Source organism: Gobio gobio (assembly GCF_949357685.1).
Source record: "Gobio gobio genome assembly, chromosome: 21".
NCBI lineage: Eukaryota > Metazoa > Chordata > Actinopteri > Cypriniformes > Gobionidae > Gobio > Gobio gobio.
The window spans coordinates 15,752,246-15,774,329 of NC_137117.1; the positions used below are offsets into that span (position 1 = coordinate 15,752,246).

The 22,084-nt window shown below is 39.0% G+C and overlaps 1 protein-coding gene across 3 annotated transcripts in view; it reads left to right on the forward strand.

The window, feature by feature from the left end:
• The first annotated feature begins 2,181 nt into the window (after positions 1-2,181).
• Positions 2,182-22,084, forward strand: part of spryd3 (SPRY domain containing 3) — an 80,446-nt gene continuing 60,543 nt past the window's right edge. The window contains exons 1-3 of one of the 3 annotated variants that reach the window (XM_079803636.1): positions 2,182-2,339; positions 12,802-12,938; positions 17,366-17,441. In XM_079803636.1, coding sequence (XP_079659762.1) covers positions 12,811-12,938; positions 17,366-17,441 — 204 coding nt within the window. In that variant the 5' untranslated portion in view covers positions 2,182-2,339; positions 12,802-12,810. Of the gene's footprint in view, positions 2,340-4,570; positions 4,663-12,801; positions 12,939-17,365; positions 17,442-22,084 lie in introns of those variants that run through there. The other 2 variants (XM_079803638.1, XM_079803637.1) reach the window with 2 other exon arrangements.

Here is a 22,084-nt window from a genome sequence, read left to right on the forward strand (position 1 = left end):
CGCGGTGCTCTATCAGGTGCCAAAAGCAAAGAACAAACAGCTAATATACACTCACGGTGTGCTGTAAAACCTAACCTTTATCTCCATACTGAACTGTCAGATGTCCTTTGTTTCATCTGAAATTAATTGTTAAAATATTGGCGTCCGGGACGCGTGAGGCTGGGTTTTTAAAAACCTAGCTCAAATGTGGGACATGAATAAATAGTGAATAAACAGCTGTTGAGATTGTATGCTCAACTGAACAGAGTAGAGGCTTGGACCTGGAAACAGTATTCCTTGTGTTATGACTTAACAAGTGGATAAGATCAATAACATTGAATTTTCATTTTAACGCCGACTTTAAGTGAACGTGAACTCAGAAAGGCACCCGCGTTGACCTAATTGAATGAACGCCTTGCATCGAAAATGTTTTGTCATGATGGAGCGATTCAACCAAGGGAGATTCTGCCACCTAATAGTTTATTTTGGAGAAGGGACCATCTGGATAATTGGGGCAGTGTTTTCACTGGAATGTACAAAAGACGGTATATGCCAGCAGCTAATAATGCAATCCATCAGCCCACTCAACCAGATAAATCTGATCTCTTTGGAGGACTTCATAAAGTTCTAGTTGTCTTCTGGTCCAGATACCATAAATCGAGAGTTTATGAGTTGTCTTTTAGTGCAGAGATGTCACGGGGTGCTTTTGTAGAAGATGATAAAAAATCCATACAGTGGCCAAGGGTCTTTATACCAACTATTTGATGCACCAAACAGATGTGTTTGATGGGGTCTCTACATGCACGGCTGCTTTTAGGTCACACCCAGCTAGAGGGGTCCCATAAGGACAGAGCTGTGTTTATTTGTTGTTGTCATGAAGCACGATGGAAGTTAAGATGTCAAAGATGGGCTGGTATGAGTGCAGAAGGCAAACAGGATTTAGATGATTATCTTATGGTATTGACATGTGTGGTCATAGTTCTTTTTTAAAACAAACATGTTTGCCTTCAGAGTCTCTGTTTGTTCTGCGGAATAACTCTCTTTATTGGTTACGAATAGCATCCCGATATGATAGGCCTACTGTAGTTATTCAACTTCTGGAAACCACAAAAGGTTGGAGCATTCCTTGTTTGGATAGATGTCGACTGGCTGATGTTCTCTTATTAGAGTTGATTAGTCTTGGCAAAGGACGCAAAAATCACCTGCCGTCTGACATTCCCATCCGCGCCACAGCACGGCCCCATTCTTTGTTTCCACATGTTCTGGCTGGAGAATGTTCCAAGAAGCGTGCCAAACCGATGGGGTCTCTCCGTTTCCAAATTCACTAGATTACACGGTTTTCCTCCTCATCTCGGTCTACAGGTCAGAGTTAGCTACAGTAGATGCTTTGAACGCAATGTTTCTTTTTAATCCTTGTCAGCATCAGCATTTTCTCAGTGTAATTTATACCAAAAATAAGATGCATGCATCATCCTGTCATGCTGGTGTTACACTCCATACGCTTACAGTAGAGTACATTTAGCTACTACAGTCATTATGATTCATGATTATAAGGGGCCCATAGATTGTACCAAATGTTCTAGAACCCACTTTTCAACTATTCAAGCATCTTGAGGTGATGGACTGGAAACACGTCATCATACTGAATAGAAAATGGAAATAGTTGTGTCAACACTTGTGTTCATAGCGCTTGAGTATACTCTGCTCTCTGGAATACTTGATTCTGATTGGTCAGTGGTCAAATATTTAAGAATAATGACAGTTGTTGAGGGAAACGCTGCATAACTGGCCACTACTCCAGGATGGACGTCTCTCTGGTCTCTATAAGTAGAGTAATAAAATAAATTCAACTCAGTGTTTTATGTCTATTTGTTTATTTTGTTAATTAACTGTGGAATCATGTACAGTCTGGTTTTAATATAACAAATGTGTCAGTATTTAAGGGATTATGTGGGGAAACTACCAGCGATAATTACCAGCTGACATATTTTCCGTTAAAAATGGCAAAAATATGGGTCTTTTAAATAAAAAAGAGCATGATTCTGTTATTGTACTGTACTATGTATACATATGTATATATGGTTGTGTTGTGGTCATTTCTCCGTTGATTTCTCCGCAGTTCTTGAAGTCCAACTTAAAACACACCCCCGACACGCTGCGAAGTTTCTCATTGGCTAAGCGCCTGTCAATCATCTGTGTGACGCCTTTCATTGGTGCGCTCCGCCACTGACGCCATCCAGGAAGAACCACTCTCACTTCTGCGAAGTTTGTCAGGTAGCTTAGCTAATGGAGTCGATAGCTAAAAGTAAACACAAGCGGCCTTAGAATGTTATACCGTCTTAACCACTGATGTACATAAGGTACGTACGTGACGCCATCATATTTAGATACGTTACTCTTTAGTGACTGTAGGCATGTAGCGTTTGTGTAATTATTGTGTTTTATTTCGTAAAGGCCTGACAGAAGCTAATAATTTGTTAGCTATGCAAGGTGATTAGCAGTGATTGGAACTATCCTGAACAGCTTGTATGAGCTATTGCATTTATTGCTTAATAATTTCGCTTTTGAATTTTCCTTAAATATACAAATATTATTTTAATAGTATGCTTTTATAATAGAAAGTATACACTAGTTTAGTGTTGACACTATATGTATATCATTAATGTACTCAGTCTTTACGTGGTTAAATACTTTGTTTTTGGTATTTTCCCTGTAGTTTTTTGTTTGTTTGTCTACCTTGACTGTAAACTGATTATGCGAAACTAATAATATCTGTTGCTAAATGCTGTAGTAAGTGTCATTATGTGATTGACACGACAATTAATGATCTATACTTTTCTTCTGTCATGTCCTGGATGCATGAATGACAGCTGACACGTTATGTTATCTATTAAGGCCTTTGAGACTCTTTGATAAGAATGAATTTATTGCATGCTTGTATAGCACAAATATGAAAATGAGGCCATATAATACAATTTTGTTTTGTGTGTGACTGATGTAACAGTTGACTCATTGGTTGACTCCATATGATTAATTATTTTGTGATGAGTGATGTAGGGAGTAAATATGCATACATGCATGCATTGTATTCCCAAATACAGTGATTGAACCAGGCCCAGTTACAGAATCAAATCACTGAGGGTGCTTCTGAAATTACTGAGGGTGCTCTAGTAAAGTGCAGATAGACTAAGCATCCATAGCAGTGTACAGTGAGAAATGTATCAATATTTATTTACAAGTCATAATCACTTTTACCAATAAATATCAAAAATATTGGACCCAGTTTATATTAGGTGGCCTTAACTACTATGTACTAACATTTTAATTAATCATTTGATACAATATACTTATTGTGTACATACATGTTTTTACATTGTACTTACATTTTAAAAAATACCTGCATGTAATTACATCTGTAATTAATTTATGTAGTTACATTTATAATTACACTGTTGACACCTCCCTTACACCTAACCCTACCCTTAAACTTACCCATACCACCACACCTGTCCCTAACCCTACCCGTATCCCACCTCAATATCACCAAAAGTGTTTTGCAATACAATTTGAACACAGTAAGTACATTGTACTTATTGTTTGATGTAAGTACATAGTACTTAAGGCCACCTAATATAAAGTGGGGCCATAACATATTTTGCTACAAATTGTCTATTAATCTATTAGTCTGTCTTTACATTGCTTTAATGCATTACTAGTATTTTAACATGTCATCTTCCTGAGAACCTGAGAAATGTAGATTTTTTTTCCTTCAGGTCATTACATTGTTTGGAGCATAAAAAACAAATTGATTTATTTGTTTATTTCATTGATCCTATGTTATATGCTATATACTCTGCTCTGTAGAGGACACCAGAACCCATTTATTGAGAAAATTAAAAGACATGAATAGGCAAATAATTTGATTTGATAAGAATTTTTTTTAATCCAAACTTTGTATAAAGATGATTCTCAATGTTATGAAAGATACAGAATAATTTGATATACCATTTTACTTTATGCTATATGTGTGTAAACATGGCCATAAATCCCATTCCCATTCTAGGCAATGCATCTATACACTATCTAATTTGCATATTAACCCTTAAAGACCTAGAATATTTTTGGGGCGCCTGACTTGCCTCTACTTTTCTTTGTTTTTCTCACCCATTCTAGCAGTTAGCATCAAGTGTCATATATAATTTTAAACAGGAGAGCACAAAGTTTCCATCTAGCTGATTTGAAATCCCAATTTTACACGTATTTAGTCTGAGAATGGATTCAATTCATAGAACTTTAAGAAAAACGGCAGCGAAAATGTGGAGGTTTTTCCTTTAGAAAGTTAGACTTGGTTGTTTTAGACTTCCAGATGAAATGTTTGTCTACATGTAACAATCTCTCTGCATGCGTTTATTTCAGTTTATTTTCATGCACGCAAATAAATACACACCCACTTTCATGTTGTGTCAGAGAAACATGTGAATGGTGGTTCAAAAGACCAAACACTTTTTTTATTGGTTGAGTTGATGACAGTTTCGTTGAATCTGGGCACCGGGGGGGACTAATGTTCAACAATCGTTTCTGTTTGGCTTAGGGGAACAACCCACATGCGTTTCCTTGACGAATCAGTGTTGCAGATTTTGATGACACATCCACGTTTACCACGGAGCCTCTGAATAATCAATCGTGAGAAAAGCTGAGATTCTCCTCTTTACGGTGCATTTTACAGCATACAGATTGGATTAGCGGTTTAAAAGTTATTAAACATTATAAAACGAGTTATTTCGGTCTTTAAGGGTTAATATGTTTTGGGACCATATGTAATGTAAAAAGACGTCTAATCATATTTTCATAAGAATGTCTTAAGGCCTGTACACACCGGGACGAATATCGCACGCGCTTATCGCCAGCGTTTTTCGTGACGTTTTTCGGCGCGTCTTGAGTGTTCACACCCAAGCGATTTTCACTGGCGATGCGCCGAGTGAACGTGCACATTCAGTAGATGCGCTCCCAGTACACAAGGTGGTGCTGCGGCACTTTACGCCTCTGACACTCGCTTGTCACACAGAAGAAGAAGAGAGACAGTATTTACGTGCTTGCCAAAACCACAGATATATGTCTATGGCCAAAACCATTCACACACTTTTTGCTAACTGGCAAGCAGCATTAGCAGCTCATCTTCTTCTTTGTCTATTTACTACTTAAGGTGGTGGTGTTTTGGTGTATATAAAAAATAGCATTCAATGTGAGGAAATTAAGTTGTCAAATAGTGACTTGGAATGTATTGGTTTGAAAATTATAGTATCGCCACAAATGTTTTTTAGTTTGATTGTAATTTATCGCCCTCCCTCTGCCAAGGTAGATTTTTATGAAAATTTTCGTAGTATGCTTCTTAGATGGAACTTTGAAAAAGAGGTATTAATAATGGGGGATTTTAATGTTAATTGGGAAGACAGAGTAGCCAGGAAAAATCTTAAACAAATATGTGATAATTTTGATTTAACACAGGTAGTCAAGGGTCCAACAAGAAAAACTCATAATACTGAAACGCAGATTGATTTAATCTTTTGCAATAAACCAGAAAGAATTACAAAATCCTTTAATATGATCACTGGACTATCGGACCATAATTTAGTTCTGGTGACAAGAAAGTTAACTAGCAGAAGGTTTTGTGTTTCAACTATTAAGGAGAAAGAAGTATCTAGAATACCCGACAAAGTATGGGATCAGTTCATAGATAAAATAAACAGGTTTAACTGGAGTGATTTGCTAGCTGGGAAAGATGTACATTATGGAAGTACAGTGCTTACAAGTAGACTACAGTATTTTATTAAGGAGTTTACCCAAAAATTTAGAAACAGAAATTATAAGAATAGTCTCCCATGGATTAATGCTGACATTCTTAATATGATGAAAGAACGCGATCTTGCAAAAAAAAAGGCTAACAATTCAAAATTAAGTACTGATAAACACCGTTTTGCAATGTTGAGGAATAAAGTTACATCTCAGTAGGGTTGGGAATCGTGAGAAATTTTCCGGTTCCGGTTCCGGTTCCGCCTAACGATTCCGGTTCCGATTCCGGTTCCATTAAAATTATTAAACAAATAGTGGTAAAAGAAAAAGGCACAATACGCAACTCAAACAATCCATTTTGTGTTTATTACTTGCTCTAAAATGTATTTAGGCCTACAGGTTGGCAATGTCAAAAAAGTCCTGTACTGTACATATATTACAGTATTAATTAAGCCATTCTTGCAACACATTTTTTTTCAAATGAACACCTCTGAAATTGTCTTATTACATTTTATCTCTCTGTCTCTGAATAAAACCAAGTTATAAATTATATTTATTAGTTATATTTATTAATTAGTTATATATTAATTTAATAGTAATTCAGTTATTCAGTGAACTTGTAAATAATAAATTGCAATTCAGCATTACAAAGGTAATTGTGCCTAAACGCTTACCTAAACCATGGTGACTCAACGGTTGACACATTTTATATATATATATATATATATATATATATATATATATATATATATATATATATATATATATATATATATATATATATATATATATATATATATATATATATATATATATATATATATATATATATATATATAGGCCTTTCACTATAAATCTGGTATAAGCCCTGAGGCACTCTGTGCTGTAGCAAATGTTTTGTCAAATTGCTAGTGCAGCCTCCTTTGCATGTTATTAACTTTTCACGTGTTACATTTTGCTTCATTATCATTCATTCTTTGGAAATGAATCCATACTTGTGACTTTCTCTTCGCTTTGCTGGTGGTCAACGAGAAAATATCTGACGCAAAACCGTAAATGTGTAGCGCGAGGGCTTTCAGTGCTGAACTGCGTTGCCCTCCTGGAAGCGGCAGGCAACGTAATTAATATTCATGATGAGGTGAGCCAGGGTTGCCAGGTTTTCACAACAAAACCCGCACAATTGCACAATCGTTTCAACCCGCGGACATGAAACACAGCCCGCGGCAACAGTGGAAAACGGGAAAGCGGGAAAATCACGGAGTTGGCAACACTGGCTGTCACTCGCTATGAAAGGATACGCTTCCAGCGCTTCGCACACACATTGCACTAGAACCGTTTTCGGAACCGAAACTTAGGAATTTCGCGCGGTTCTGGTATTTTTCAAAAATCAGTTTCGGTTCTGCATAAGAACCGGTTCTCGGTTCCCAACCCTACATCTCAGTTAAGAAAGTCAAGGGCTGACTTTTTTCTAACCATTATAAACAATGCAGGGGGCAATTCAAAATTGATTTGGGATCAATTAAACAAATTGCTGGGGCAGGAACATAAAGACAGAAAACCTGTTGATCTCGTGTTGGATGGGAAAAGTATTTCTGATCCAACTGTGGTTGCTACAGCTTTTAACAACTATTTTGTAGACTCTGTTGCATCTATTGCACAGGGTTTCTCACACATAGATATTAGTAAGTGCCCTATCTTGTCGTCAGAGAACAGCCTTGTGTTTGCTAGCGCTTCTGAAAGAAACATAGAATCCTTAATCAGTTCACTTAATACTTCTAAAGCGAAAGATGTCTTTGGTATGGACAATACAATGTTGAAAGAATTAGGTTCGTCCTTGCTTATCCCCATCACAAAAATTATTAATCAATCGATTTCTCTGGGGGAATTCCCAAATGCTTGGAAATTATCTATTGTTTCCCCTTTATTTAAATCAGGAGACAGACAAATTATTTCCAATTATAGACCTATTAGCATTTTGCCAGTAATATCCAAGGTTTTAGAAAAATGGGTGTCTCAACAAATTAGGAATCACTTGAATAACTCAGTCTTTTCCCTTCATCCATTACAATTTGGATTTAGGACAAATCACTCCACCGAGACAGCAAACTGTTTTTTTATCGAAAATATTAAATCATTGCTTGATCGGAACAAGGTTGTTGGAGCTATTTTTTTTAGATCTTAGGAAAGCCTTTGACACTGTAAATCACAATATTTTACTGTCTAAACTATCTCATTTAAATTTTTCAGATAATGCTCTAAAGTGGGTAGCATCTTATCTATTTCAACGAGCACAAACTGTACGTATTGGCAGCTATCTTTCTGAACCTCTTCAGTTGTCCACTGGAGTGCCTCAAGGGTCTATATTGGGCCCCCTTTTGTTTTGCATGTATATTAATGACTTGCCAAGTGCGTGCCCAGAAGTGAGAGTTCAAATGTATGCAGATGACACTGTTTTATATATACATGGAACATCAAAAGCAGCAGTGGCAGCCAAACTTACGAAGGCTATGGTTAAAATTAGTGAATGGTTAAATCACTGTAGCCTGCAGTTAAATCTTTCTAAAACAGTTGGTATGTTTTTTAGTAAAACCACCAACTCTGCAGTTGATCCGGATATTTTTATTACCGGTGAAAAAATTAAAATTGTCTCACAATTTAAATATCTTGGTATTATCATTGACTCTAAACTTAAGTTTAATTCTCAGATTTCAAAAACTGTTAAGAAAATAAAATTTAATTTATCTAATTTTCGATATATCAGGAATTCAATGTCTACCCAAGCTGCCAAAATGTTTATGCACTCTATGATATTTTCGCATATAAATTATTGTTTAACTACTTGGTCTCAGGCCAACCACTCCGCCTTGCTCCCAATACAGACTTTATATAAACAAACGTTAAAAATGTTTGATAAGAAACCACGTCACTTTCATCATTGTAAGATTTTATTGAAATATAATCTGTTGAGTTGGGAAAACTTGGTTAAGTTTTCAAATGGCTGTTTAGCTTATAAAATTCTCAATGGCCTGGCCCCACCACCTCTTAGTGAGTTTCTGAGTTTAAGATCAGAAAACAGTCGGCTCACTAGAGGAACCTTTAGAAGGGACTGTGTTATTAATTTCAAAAAAACTGCTTTTAGTCAGTCTGCCTTCTCGATTAAAGCCGCGAAAGAATGGAATGACATCCCAACGTCAGTTAGAGAATTAAATAGTTATAATGAATTTCGTTCTTCTTTTAAAACTTGGCTTTTTAGCATGCAAATTTGTCAACATTAAAAATTTTTATTTTTTATTTATTTAATTTTATTTTTTATTTTATTTTTTATTTATTTATTTATTTATTTTTTCTTTTTTTCTGTTGTTTTTGGAATTTATACGTTTTGTTGTATTATGTTATATTTTGTTATGTTTTGATTAAATTGTTGTATTTGCATTGTATTTTTAGGTTGCCTGTTGTACATCTGGCCTAGGACTGCAGATGAAAACTAGCCTTTTGGCTAACTCTGGCATATTTTGACTTGTCATGTTAATATGCATTGTCCTTGTAATAATAAACTAACCTTAACTACTTCTTCGTCGTATCAAACCGATTTTGTGCTTGAGTGCCACCCAGTCGTGTTTTACTGTCACTTCAGCAGCTCCAGGCACGTGAACAAAAGCGCTGATCTCATTGGTCGGACAGTTTTTGACGCGCCGCGTCAAAATAAAAAAACGAACCCGAGGCGTTTATTTTAAATGACGCTTTTACGCCTGGCGTTTTACGCGTCGGTGTGCACACTCACATTGGCGCCCATTGTTTAGTCACAAGGCGTTAAACGTCGACAAAAAACGCACGCGAAAATCATCCCAGTGTGAACAGGCCTTTATATTTCATAAGAATATCCAAACTTCAAACTCTGTATGTTGTCAGAGAAATTCGCTAAACTATAATGTCCTACAGAGGCAAAACCTTTAATCTGGGTCTCTGGATGATATTTCTGTCTCATGCAGAGTGGCATTTATTATTTAGATGTCAATTCCGAAACTTTGCAGCATGCAATTGGCCGTCGGTCCTCTTAGCAACAATAGTTTCACTCAATGAATGTTATAGACTGTAGCCTCGAAAGCGAGCCATGATCGCTACGATCGATAAAATGCTGTTGCTTTGTCAGTTCATCGCAATCTCACAAAGTTCTGTTATATAAATTAAGTTGTCAACAATAAATCTCTTACTTACATTGTGTCTTGACTTTGTTTATTAATGAGAGGTTTCGCAAGCCTGCATTAACTTAACACTGAATAGCCTAAAAACTCTGCCATTTGAGCGGTGAGATTTAGATTGCGTTCGAGAGATCAGCAGCTCTCTCTGATTGTAGGGCTGTACGATTAATCGAAAAATAACCGAAACCGACATTCAGAACCTCTAACCGACATATTTTTCCCATGTCGGTTATTTCGGTTTTCACGTGACTCCGCCCCGTCAGTCACATCAAGTGCAGTTTGCGGGCACACACAGAGATGCAGGAGCAGTTATCTCTGTATATAGATGCCCAGAATCACTATAGTAGCTGCATGTTTTACACAGTTTATACAGGTCAGTTAATTGCTGTTCTTATAGCCTACGCGCTGACATACACACACACACACACACACACAGAGACGGCGCGTGCAAGCCCCGAAGCCGCTTTCACTTTCGTCCTCATAAAGTTTGTCAAGTATGCGTTTAAAGGCTTGCCAGTTTCAACATTTAAAGCGATTGTGCACTATTCAAAAACAACAATACGGAAAACTTATCCGTTCAGTGGTCAGCTTTTTTCTGTGACACAGAGAGCCGTGTCGCGTCTCTGACAGCGCGCGCCCTGAAGGCAGACCTCTTTCACCTGCGTCCTCACAAAGCTTTGTCATTTGTATGTGGTTTAAGCCCTGCCAGTTTGAACATTAAAGCGAGTTTCGACCATCAGATGTGTATTATGTTGAGCTAATGCCTGATATATTGTGACAAACGAACACTCAGACAGAAGCTCGCACATCACGTGAAGATCGCGCGCAAAAACGCAGTCTCAACGCTGTCCTGTGACTAAAGTAAAGTCACAAAAGTAGCTAATAAACTCAACCGTTATATGCATACATTTTAATACCTTTGCAGTAAGTACAAACCACAGGTTCATAATGAATAGAGACGGTAATGAGTAATTCACACACAATCACTCTCTCATTAATGCATTCAAATAAATGTAATGCAGGCCTATGTGTTAATTTATCTTTATCTGATGTACAACAAGCAGAAATCTGCCTTATAGACAATAACTGCTGAAAGTGAACCGTTTCCTTCAAGTATTTTAAAATCACAAAAAAATGCACTTTTTCATTTAAAAAAAAAAATTCCACCTTTAATTGGAGAAAATATTTACAGTACAAACCTTATCAGTGAACTTACTCAACCTTATGAGGGCAACAAAAAAAAGCAAAATAATCGTTCATTAATCGTAATCGAAGTCAAATGTTCAATTAATCGAGGTTTTTATTTTTGGTCAAATCGTTACAGCCCTATCTGATTGGCTACATTGCTCACCGCTGCAAAAACACGCTGTTAATAGATGCATTTGACCCTCTCCAGAGCTCGGACACAAATTAGCAAATCTGCCAAATCTGTTTCGCCAATATTATTACAGTATCAACTGAGGGTGCTTTTACTTGTGTTTCTAACACAACACTGGATTGAACTTATGAGAACCAGCATTGACTGTGAACCCATTTGATGCGATTTCAGTTTTTTTCTGATTAACTGTATAGCCCAATTTGTTCATTTTAATTAAAACTTTTTTTTTAAAGAGTCACGAGCACACACACCCATACACACACACACAATACATCCTGGCATTATCCCTGGATAACTTTTTATTCACAATACGTTTGTGTTGTTTATATTATATGCACTTATGCTGCGATTGCCAACAAAACAGACATTTGATGCCGTTTCACTCACCGCCTGCGATTTCCACTCATGACCGGGAAGTCAAGTCAACTTTATTTATATAGCGCTTTTAACAATGTAGATTGTTTCAAAGCAGCTTTACAGTGTTAAACAGGAAAATAATGCAGCATAATTTTATTCAGCTGTATAGCCATTCTGGAGAAAACGCTGATGTCATCAGTTCATTTCAATTATCATACAGTGACAGTGTGGGCTTTAGATCAATAATTAGATCAGTAATTTAGTTTATATGGTTAATTTGGTTTATTAATTAGATTTATTTCGATGTTTAGTTGAAAAATTTAGTGTCCCCAACTGAGCAAGCCAAGCCAGAGGCAACAGTGGCAAGGAAACCAAAACCCCATTAGGGAACAAACAAACACACTTGCAGAACTCCGTTGCTGCTCCGGAAAAACAAACTGCATCCACTGTTCCCTTAACACTGGGTTATTTGGGAGCTGAACAAGGTAATCTTTCCCTCACAACCAGAAACACACTTCTTTAGTGACATTGTTGATTTTGTGGTCTTAAAACAAAATGACAGCGCTGCTGACGGCTCCCGTAACCGAACGAAGCTTGTTGATGGTGCTCTTGCTCTCGCTCTGGTTGATGTGCGCACACGCGCTAATACGGGAAAAGCGCCCATACAAGCAATTCCGCCCTTTATGAAGTCACACCTGGCCATACTCGAAAAAAACTTAACGAAAATTATTAGAATCCTGAAGGAGTGTATTTGGCACAAAAATACTCTTTCATACACCCAACTAGTTTTTTGAAATGTTGGCCATGTTTAGCATGAGAATCCAACTCTTTAACAGTGTAAATAAGTCAGAATGCATGAAATAGCATTAGACATCCCTCTTTAAATAACATTCCTGAAACATAACTAAAACTGTAAACCATGTGGAGTGGTTGAAAAATGAGTACAAGTCATATAAAGTGTGCTCAGGCATTATCGCAATTTGTGAACAGCAAGTCCATTATTATGTAGTCTTCTCATGAACTCTTGAATGAATTGTATATCTCAGATCCTCAATCCAAAACCTTTAAACCTCACGGCATCTGTTTTCTGCTCCACAGCCCTCTGAGATGGATGACATCAATTTACACTACAGATTCCTGAACTGGCGGCGCAGGATCAGAGAAATCAGGGAAGTCCGTGCTGTTCGTTATCAAGAGCGATCCAAACGAATGTTGAAGAATGGAGACACGCTAAGGTAGGTTTGCCCAGCGAGTGACCCTTGCTCTGTTCTTTTTCCACGTTGTTTGGAAATCAGCTCCTGGCCTGGAATTCATGTGTTGACCCCCTTAGTTTGCATGGAAAAATTCTGCACTGCTTTTCATTTATCCTTATTTATTTGTATATTTTGAATTGCACAACCATCCACCCCCATCGATATCAGTGAGCTGGGCTTGCGAGCGTAAAGCATTGTGTGTGTATTTGAGCTATAAGTCTGTACTAAAGACGTCATCAGCCTTGACCCACTTGACCTCACTGATTGAAACAATTATAAATTCAGAAAAAGTCAGTGGCTACTTGTTTTTATTTGGTCAGAAAAAACTCGATCAAACTTGATTCGTCTGAAAAAATAAATAGACCTCACACATGATGTTGTAATTCCTTCTCTTTTTTTTTTAAATATGGGAAATCTCCAGCTTTTTCAGAATGAATTCGTATAACTTTGTTTGTCCAGTTTGAGGAGTCAAACAGTGTAAAACAGTGACTTTAAAGGAACAGTTAACCCAAAAATTTTGGAAATTTTAAAAGAATGAAGTGTCTTAGGCTCAACAAGGCTGTAATTATTTACTTAAAAATGTTTAAATAACTGTTTTATAAGAAAAATCTAATATATTTTAAAATGTAATAATTCCTGTGATGGCAAAGCTCAATTTTCAGTATCATTACTACAGTCTTCAGTCTTCGCTCCCCAGGCGTCACAGCAAAAATGGCTGCCCACTAGGGCTGCTCGATTATGGCAAAAATCATAATCACTATTATTTTAGTCACGATTATTTAATACGATTATTGGTGGGTGACATGATCAAAGTCTTATTTCATGATATGAGTAATTTTAAATGTCAGTGAAATTTCGGTCAGTATCAAAAATGTAAGTATCGTTACTTCAGCAAAAACTAAGATTAGGTTAATTAGTGCAAGTAAAAAGTCAGTTACAGAAGAACAAGTAAACAGTCAGCAATACATTAATAACAAATAAAGTAGTTACAAATAAATAAATACAACAGAACAAAAATACTAATTAAATAAACAGTGCTTTAGGTTTTTCAGGAAGATTTACTAACAGTGGGGAACGAAAGCGCACCGCTGTGAAGGAAAAGAACCGCTAGACGGAATGCGGCAGTGGCACGGGCACAATAATCGGTTTATGCTGATTATGTTGTTTTCATAATCGTTGGAAGCCAAAATAGCCTAACCCGAAATCGAAAAATCAATTAGGATTAATCGCACAGCCCTACTGCCCACTGCTCCCTACTCACGTTTGAGTTCCCTACTCACTATTCCCAATGTGTGTGCACTAACTTGGATGGGTTAAATTCAGAGGACAAATTCTGGGTATGGGTTACCATACTTGGCCTTCACCTCTCTCACTCACTCATGCCATGCCACTCCGCTCACTTTCTCACTCACTCCACTCACCCGCTCACTCCACTCACTCACTCACTCACTCACTCACCTGCTCACTCCACTCACTCCACTCACTCACTCACGCCACTCCGCTCACTTTCTCACTCACTCCAATCATCCACTCACTCCACTCACTCACTCACTCCACTCACTCCACTCACTCACTCACTCACTCACTCACTCACTCACTCACTCACTCACTCCACTCACCTGCTCACTCCACTCATCCACTCACTCCACTCACTCACTCACTCACGCCACTCCGCTCACTTTCTCACTCACTCCACTCACCTGCTCACTCCACTCATCCACTCACTCACTCACTCACTCACTCACTCCACTCACCTGGTCACTCCACTCACTCACTCACTACACTCACCTGCTCACTCCACTCACTTGCTCACTCCACTCACTCACGCCACGCCACTCCGCTCACTTTCTCACTCACTCCACTCACGCCACGCCACTCCGCTCACTTTCTCTCTCTCTCTCTCTCTCACTCGCTCACCTGCTCACTCACTCACTCCATTCACTCACTCACTCACTCACTCACTCCACTCACTCACTCACTAACTCCACTCACCTGCTCACTCACTCCATTCACTCACTCACTCACTCACTCACTCACTCACTCACTCACTCACTCCACTCACCTGCTCAATCTACTCACTCACTCACTCACTCCACTCACTCACTCACTCACGCCACTCCTCTCACTTTCTCACTCCACTCACCTGCTCACTCGCTCACTCATGCACTCCACTCACACCACTCACTCACTCCACTCACTCACTCACACACACCACTCACACCACTCACTCGCTCGCTCACTCACTCACTCACTCACTCCACTCACTCACTCCACTCACTCACGCCACGCCACTCCTCTCACTTTCTCACTCCACTCACTCACTTACTGACTCACTCACTCACTCACTCCACTCACCTGCTCACTCCACTCACTCACTCACTCACCCACCCACTCATTCATGCTACGCCACTCCTCTCACTTTCTCGCTCACTCCACTCACTTGCTCACTCACTCCACTCGCTCGCTCGCTCACTCACTCACTCACTCACTCCACTCACCTGCTCAATCTACTCACTCACTCACTCCACTCACCTGCCCAATCTACTCACTCACCCACTCACTTCACTCACTCACGCCACTCCTCTCACTTTCTCACTCCACTCACCTGCTCACTCGCTCGCTCGCTCACTCACTCACTCACTCACACCGCTCGCTCGCTCACTCACTCACTCACTCACACACACCACCCACTCACTCGCTTACACACTCCACACGCTCACTCACTCACTCACTCACACCGCTCGCTCGCTCACTCACTCACTCACTCACACACACCACCCACTCACTCGCTTACACACTCCACACGCTCACTCACTCACATCACTCACTCACTCATGCACTCCACTCACACCACTCACTCGCTCACTCACTCCACTCACTCACTCACTCACACACACACACACCACTCACTCACTCGCTCGCTCACTCACTCACTCCACTCACTCACTCAATCCACTCACTCACTCACACCACTCACTCACTCACTCACTCACACACACACACCACTCGCTCACTCACACCACTCACTCACTCACTCACTCACACCACTCGTTCGCTCGCTCACACCACTCACTCGCTCACTCACACCACTCACTCACTCACTCACTCACACACACACACACACACACCACTCACTCGCTCACTCACTCACTCGCTCACTCACTCCACTCGCTCACTCACACCGCTCGCTCACTCACTCACTCCACTCACTCACTCACACCACTCACTCACTCACACCACTCACTCGCTCGCTCACTCACTCACTCACTCACTCACTCACTCACTCACTCACTCACTCACTCACTCACTCACTCACTCACTCACACCACTCACTCACCCACACCACACACCACTCACTCACTCACTCACACACACCACTCACTCACACCACTCACTCACTCACTCACTCACACCACACACCACTCACTCACACACACCACTCACTCACTCACACCACTCACTCACTCACTCACTCACTCACTCACACCACACACCACTCACTCACACCACACACCACTCACTCACTCACTCACTCACTCACACACACCACACACCACTCACTCACACCACACACCACTCACTCACACCACTCACTCACTCACTCACTCACACACACCACTCACTCGCTCACTCGCTCGCTCGCTCACACCACTCACTCACTCGCTCGCTCACTCACACCACTCACTCACACCACTCACATCACTCATTCGCTCGCTCGCTCACACACCACTCACTCGCTCACTCACACCACACACCGCTCACTCCTCTCACTCACTCCTCTCACTCACTCACTCACTCACTCACTCACTCACTCCAGTGTCACATGGTCCTTAGCAATCATTATAATATGCTGATTTGCTGCTCAAGAAACATTTCCTATTATTATCAATGTTCAATGATAAGTTCTGCTGCATAATATTTTGGTGGAAAATGATACATTTTTTCAGGATATTTTGATCAATAGAAAATTCTAAATTTATCAAGCATTTATTTGAAAAATAATGATATTTAGTAACATTGTAATGGTGTGTGTATATAGGGTGACCACCTGGTTATTACTTAGTATATTTTGTTGTGGTATTGTAATAACACAGACATAATTGAAATGCTTACATTATCCCCCACTGCTTACGTCTTGCAGGATGCGGGACAAAGCTCCCAATTTCAGGACAGGTGGTCACCCTAATATATATATTTATGGAAAATGAATCGCTATCTAGTCTTTAAATTAAGATGTGGAAGAGGTTGCAAAAGAAGCTCTCATCCATATTAGTGTGAAACATGTAGAAACACAACTGAACCTGATTTCAGCAGCTAGTCCACTCATCATTGGCCATTTTAATAATGTACCTATAGCAACAGTGCTCTGGTTATTAGAGGTTAAGCTTTTTATTACTTCCCTGCTGTAGTTACCAAGGGAACTCTGATGAAGTTGGCTGCTACGTGGCTCCACGCCCCTTATCAAAAGGAAACTGTTACTTCGAGGTAAGAAGCACACCTATGTTATCGGGTTGCTAAAAACATTCGAATCATTTCAACACCCTTTCTGTTGCCTTTGTTAGGAAATACAGTAACCTAAGTACTAAGAACTTTATGTAACTGTATGCTCAGAGATATCAAGTTAGCTCAACTATTTTAAACCAGTGTTTTCATTAGGATTTTGTAGATGTCTTGTATATTATATTTTGGGTTTATGTTTTTAATTTTCAAAATGTTTGTCTTGCGTCTGGTCTTTGATTGGCATGTGAAAAAAGGCAGACATTCTCATTTCTGCAAAGAAAATAATCTTTCAAAAGGGCATGCTGTTTGGAAATCTAATGAAGATCTAATATGACACTTTTATTGTCTCTGAAGTTTTGTTACCGTCTATTGTAAATCACTTCAGATAGGATTAGTTTTCTAAATGACTTTTGAGTTGTAATTATTAACATAGGATGATGTTATGATCTGATTTGGACAAGATTTATTAGGTGGAAGTGAAGCACGGTTGAATGAGTTAAAATCACTTACAAATTCATGGTTGACAACAACAAATTTCAAGAGCCGTTTAGACAGCTCACCGAATAGTCTGTTTTTAAAATGTGTAATGTTTCCTGTGTCCCTCCACGTCAAAATAGACACTGCCCTTTGAGTTGATGTACTCCGACATCACCGCTACCTCTCTAGCAACTTTGCTATAAAATACAGTTTGAAAAAGAAGCTCCCAGGTGATTTAGTACCGGAAAACTTGCAGGGATTGGGCTATAAATTAGTCTTTGGGAGAGGGCAAGCGTGATTTAATTTATGGAGCACAGTAGAAGCTGTCTGGATGTGTATCTGAGGCGGGAGACGGCTCTGATGGGTTTTCTGCTGCTGGCAGATTGAGCTGGTGTGATGAACTTCCTCTCTGGGGGATTGGAGCGGGAAAGTAACACCCTGTACGTTACCCTGATGAGTCCTACGTACAGCCAGAGTTTTTTACAGTGTTTTTTGTGTCATAGTTTGAGAAAAAATGCCCTTTAAATTTGTCAAATATTTTGTCATGTCATGTTCAATTAAAACGCATAATTCTAATTGATGAACATAAATTATGTATTAATTGAAACTTGTACTAAACATGCTTTAATCAACCTATTAGCTACTTTTTTAGAAAACACCGTCTTGTGAATTCCTCCACATAGATGGTTATTATTTATCTGTGTTTTAGAGACCATTTAGAATATTGCATTGTATTCATCATGCAGTGATGTGGGAGTGATTCATTCACAACGAGAGGTGTGTATTTTAGACTCATTCTCTGTGCAGATGCAAGTTGTAATATTTAAAGGGTTAGCTCACCCAAAAATGTCATTAATTACTCACCCTCATGTCGTTCCAAACCTCTTAAGACTTTCATTCATCTTCAAAACACACATGGAGATATTTGAATGAAATCTGAGAGCTTTCTGTCCTTCCATTTACAGCTACGCAACTGACACTTTGACACTTCAAAAAGTTAATGAAGACATCGTAAAATTAGAATGAATGAATATGAATTGAATGTTTTAGTCCACATTTTCTGAAGAGACTCGATCGCTTTATATGTTGAACAGATTGAATTTAGGCTTTTATTCACATATAAACATTGATCAGTGAAGATAAACAGAAGCTGTTCAGCGTATAAAGTTTGAACTAATCCGCTCAATTCATATGGATTAGTTTTACGATCTCTTTATGATCTTTTTGAAGCGTCAAAGTAGGGCTGGGCGATATGGCCAAGAAATCATATCTCTGTATTTTCTGGTTGAATGGCGTTACACGGTATATATCCTGGTATTTTCTACGTTTTTCTATTTGGAGGAAGTCCTAAAAACAATATTGATATTGAATATAAACAAATACAGTGAATGTAATGTAGGCTATGCAATATATTATGTGCAAAAGGGGGTTTACAATCTAAAAACAATCTGAAAGCCATTACAATCTGTTTGGCGCGCGTACACGCGGCGGCGCTCATTCACGGAAGCCTGAATTTTAGCGGAGATTCACATGCAGAAGACTCGTCCTCTCCTGACAAAGTGGACATATTTGCATGACTTTCTAACATTTACCGATGGAGAATATACCTTTGAAATGTAAGTTATGCACTTGAGGAAAGCACCACATCTCAAACGCATTAAACACCGCAAGTATTTATCTGTCTGTCAGCAAAAGTATCTCTCAGTCAGAGCGTCTGACAGGGCACGCTGCTTTAAACTATACGTGTAAACTATGTTTTACCAGTTATTTTGAAGCCCTTAATATAAAACGTGTCATATTTAGGACAAATTTTATCATGCACTTTCCCTGCATCAGCTCATTCTCCGCTATTTTTCAGATTCGTTCATATCTATCTACTGTATATCGATATAAACGGTATTGCCTCATTCCATATCGTTTCTAAAAAATATATCGATATATTGTACAAACTCGATATACCACCCAGCCCTACGTCAAAGTGGTATTTGCGTAGCTGTCAATGGAGGGATCGAAATCTCTCCGATTTCATCAAAAATGTCTTCATTTGTGTTCCGAAGATGAATGATAGTCGGATTTAGAACGACATGAGGGTGAGTGAATTGGTGCGTTCAAGTCCTACTGGGAAGTTCGTGTTTACGAGGTGGGAAGACGTGTCTGGTGCATTCAAGTCACTTTTGTCGGCACAAGATGGCGGTGTGCCATCTTTTAATTAACTACACAAAAATACATCCAGAAAATTAAGAACGAAGAATGTGCATCAGGTTTGTTTTGCACTTTAATGTTTTTAATTCGTTTCTGAAGTCACTGTAAACTTTATCGTTATCGTTTATTATGTTCTTATATTATAATGCTATTATGTTTTGTGCAGGGCATTAGCTTATTTTGTTGTAAACTGGCAATATCACTGCTAAATACCTATAAATATTGTGGTATTCCGCTCACTGACACACCCCCAACAAATAAACATTGGGTCTTAAAGAAAATACAGAGCTTCGCACTCTTATTTACGACTTTGCGGTGGCGTTCATGTGCGCTCTGCTCGTAAATATGATCTTTTTGACATGACTTAAGCACACCAAATGATGACAAAAATGTAAATTTTTTGGGTGAATTAACCCTATAAGTGAAATAAATTTAGTCACAATACATTGCCTCATCTTTAGTATCGAAGATGTACAAATAATTAATTTCCGTTAATTAAATATAGTCAACCTACCCATGACTGGTTGATTTGGAAAATATGTATTTTTGCACGTCTCCTAAATCTAGGAGTGTTCTGTAAAATCGGAGTTATTTTGGTTCTGCCCATCTTTGAAGGAATTACTGAGACAGTAACATTTATTCTAATTTAATAATCAACTCTGGCTGGTAAAAAAGGCTATTTCTTAAAAGCAGATGTCTCAAACTGAACTGTATTGCAATCTTATTGACCAATAGCGTCACTCAGTGCGCGAGTGTGCACCCTGGGAATATCTGCAGCCAGTGGAAATGAATGTGACATCTGCAGCAGTGAGCTATGAGTAATCGATAAAGAACTCGCTCTTGCTTTATACGCTCTACATCACCTGATTGTGACGCAGAATCCTTCAGATTTGCAAAGTCTGGGAACTTTTTTCTTCTTCTCCATAAAGGTCATCTGCCAGTCGGGATATGCGTCAGCGTCGTCCTCATGTTTCCTCATTACGCTTTCACAGGGGTTTCATTTTAGCCGCTGTGGGCAGGGAAACCAACAATTGGACTGTGTTGCTGCACCTTCACCGCCTGTTTCAACATTGAAGTGCCATACAGTGATTAACCCCTGCTCTGTTTTCTCAGGGTGCTCACGTGTGCATGTGCAAATCAATTTTATCCTTAGTCAAGTGGAAATATCTCTATTAGTGTAATTGATTATTTAGCCTGGAGCTTCCATGTGGAATTTTGTAGCCACAAGGTTCATGGCACGGTTCTTTGTTGAAGTTGCGGTGATATAATTGAGTGCCCTTAAATTAATCATTGTGCATTGAATTTACAGCAGAAAAGACTTGGAACCAGCAGCAAGCATTCACATATAGGCTATCGGGATTTACGGTTGCATTATAAAGCTTGGAAAGCAAATCCTCGAAAGAAACGGCAAGGGAGTTGAGGAAACTTGGACTTAAATGTCTTGGAAGTGGTTGGGTCACTTTTTAAGTCCGTTTGTGGTTTTGGATGAGGGCGCAGAGTTAAGTTTAGTTTGTGTTGCAATAACTGGATACATTTGTCTATGCTTGCCCCGTCCAAGGGTACGGCTACAACAGTTGAGTCATGTGTGGCAGGATTAATCCATCTTTTTTGCATGATAGTACCTCAAATTCAACAAATCCTATTCCATGTTGAATTTCCACTAATTGGCCTGTCTGAGAACTTGATTAATGAGCATGAGAAAATTAACAAATGGGCTTTGGCAGTTCTTTTTAAATTTCATAGCTGTATGTTGGAAATGTACTAGCTTTGAGGAGGATGCCGGGGAGAGGGTGTGGAAGTTGTTCCGAGATGCTTTGCATACAAGGGAGAGATAAGTAGTAGCCGAGACGTTAAAATTCTTAATAGCAGGTTACCTGACATTTCCATCCTGTGACTCAGCCGAACGCTCCTTGTTAACTCTTGATTCCTACACCGTCTGTTATTTTGGA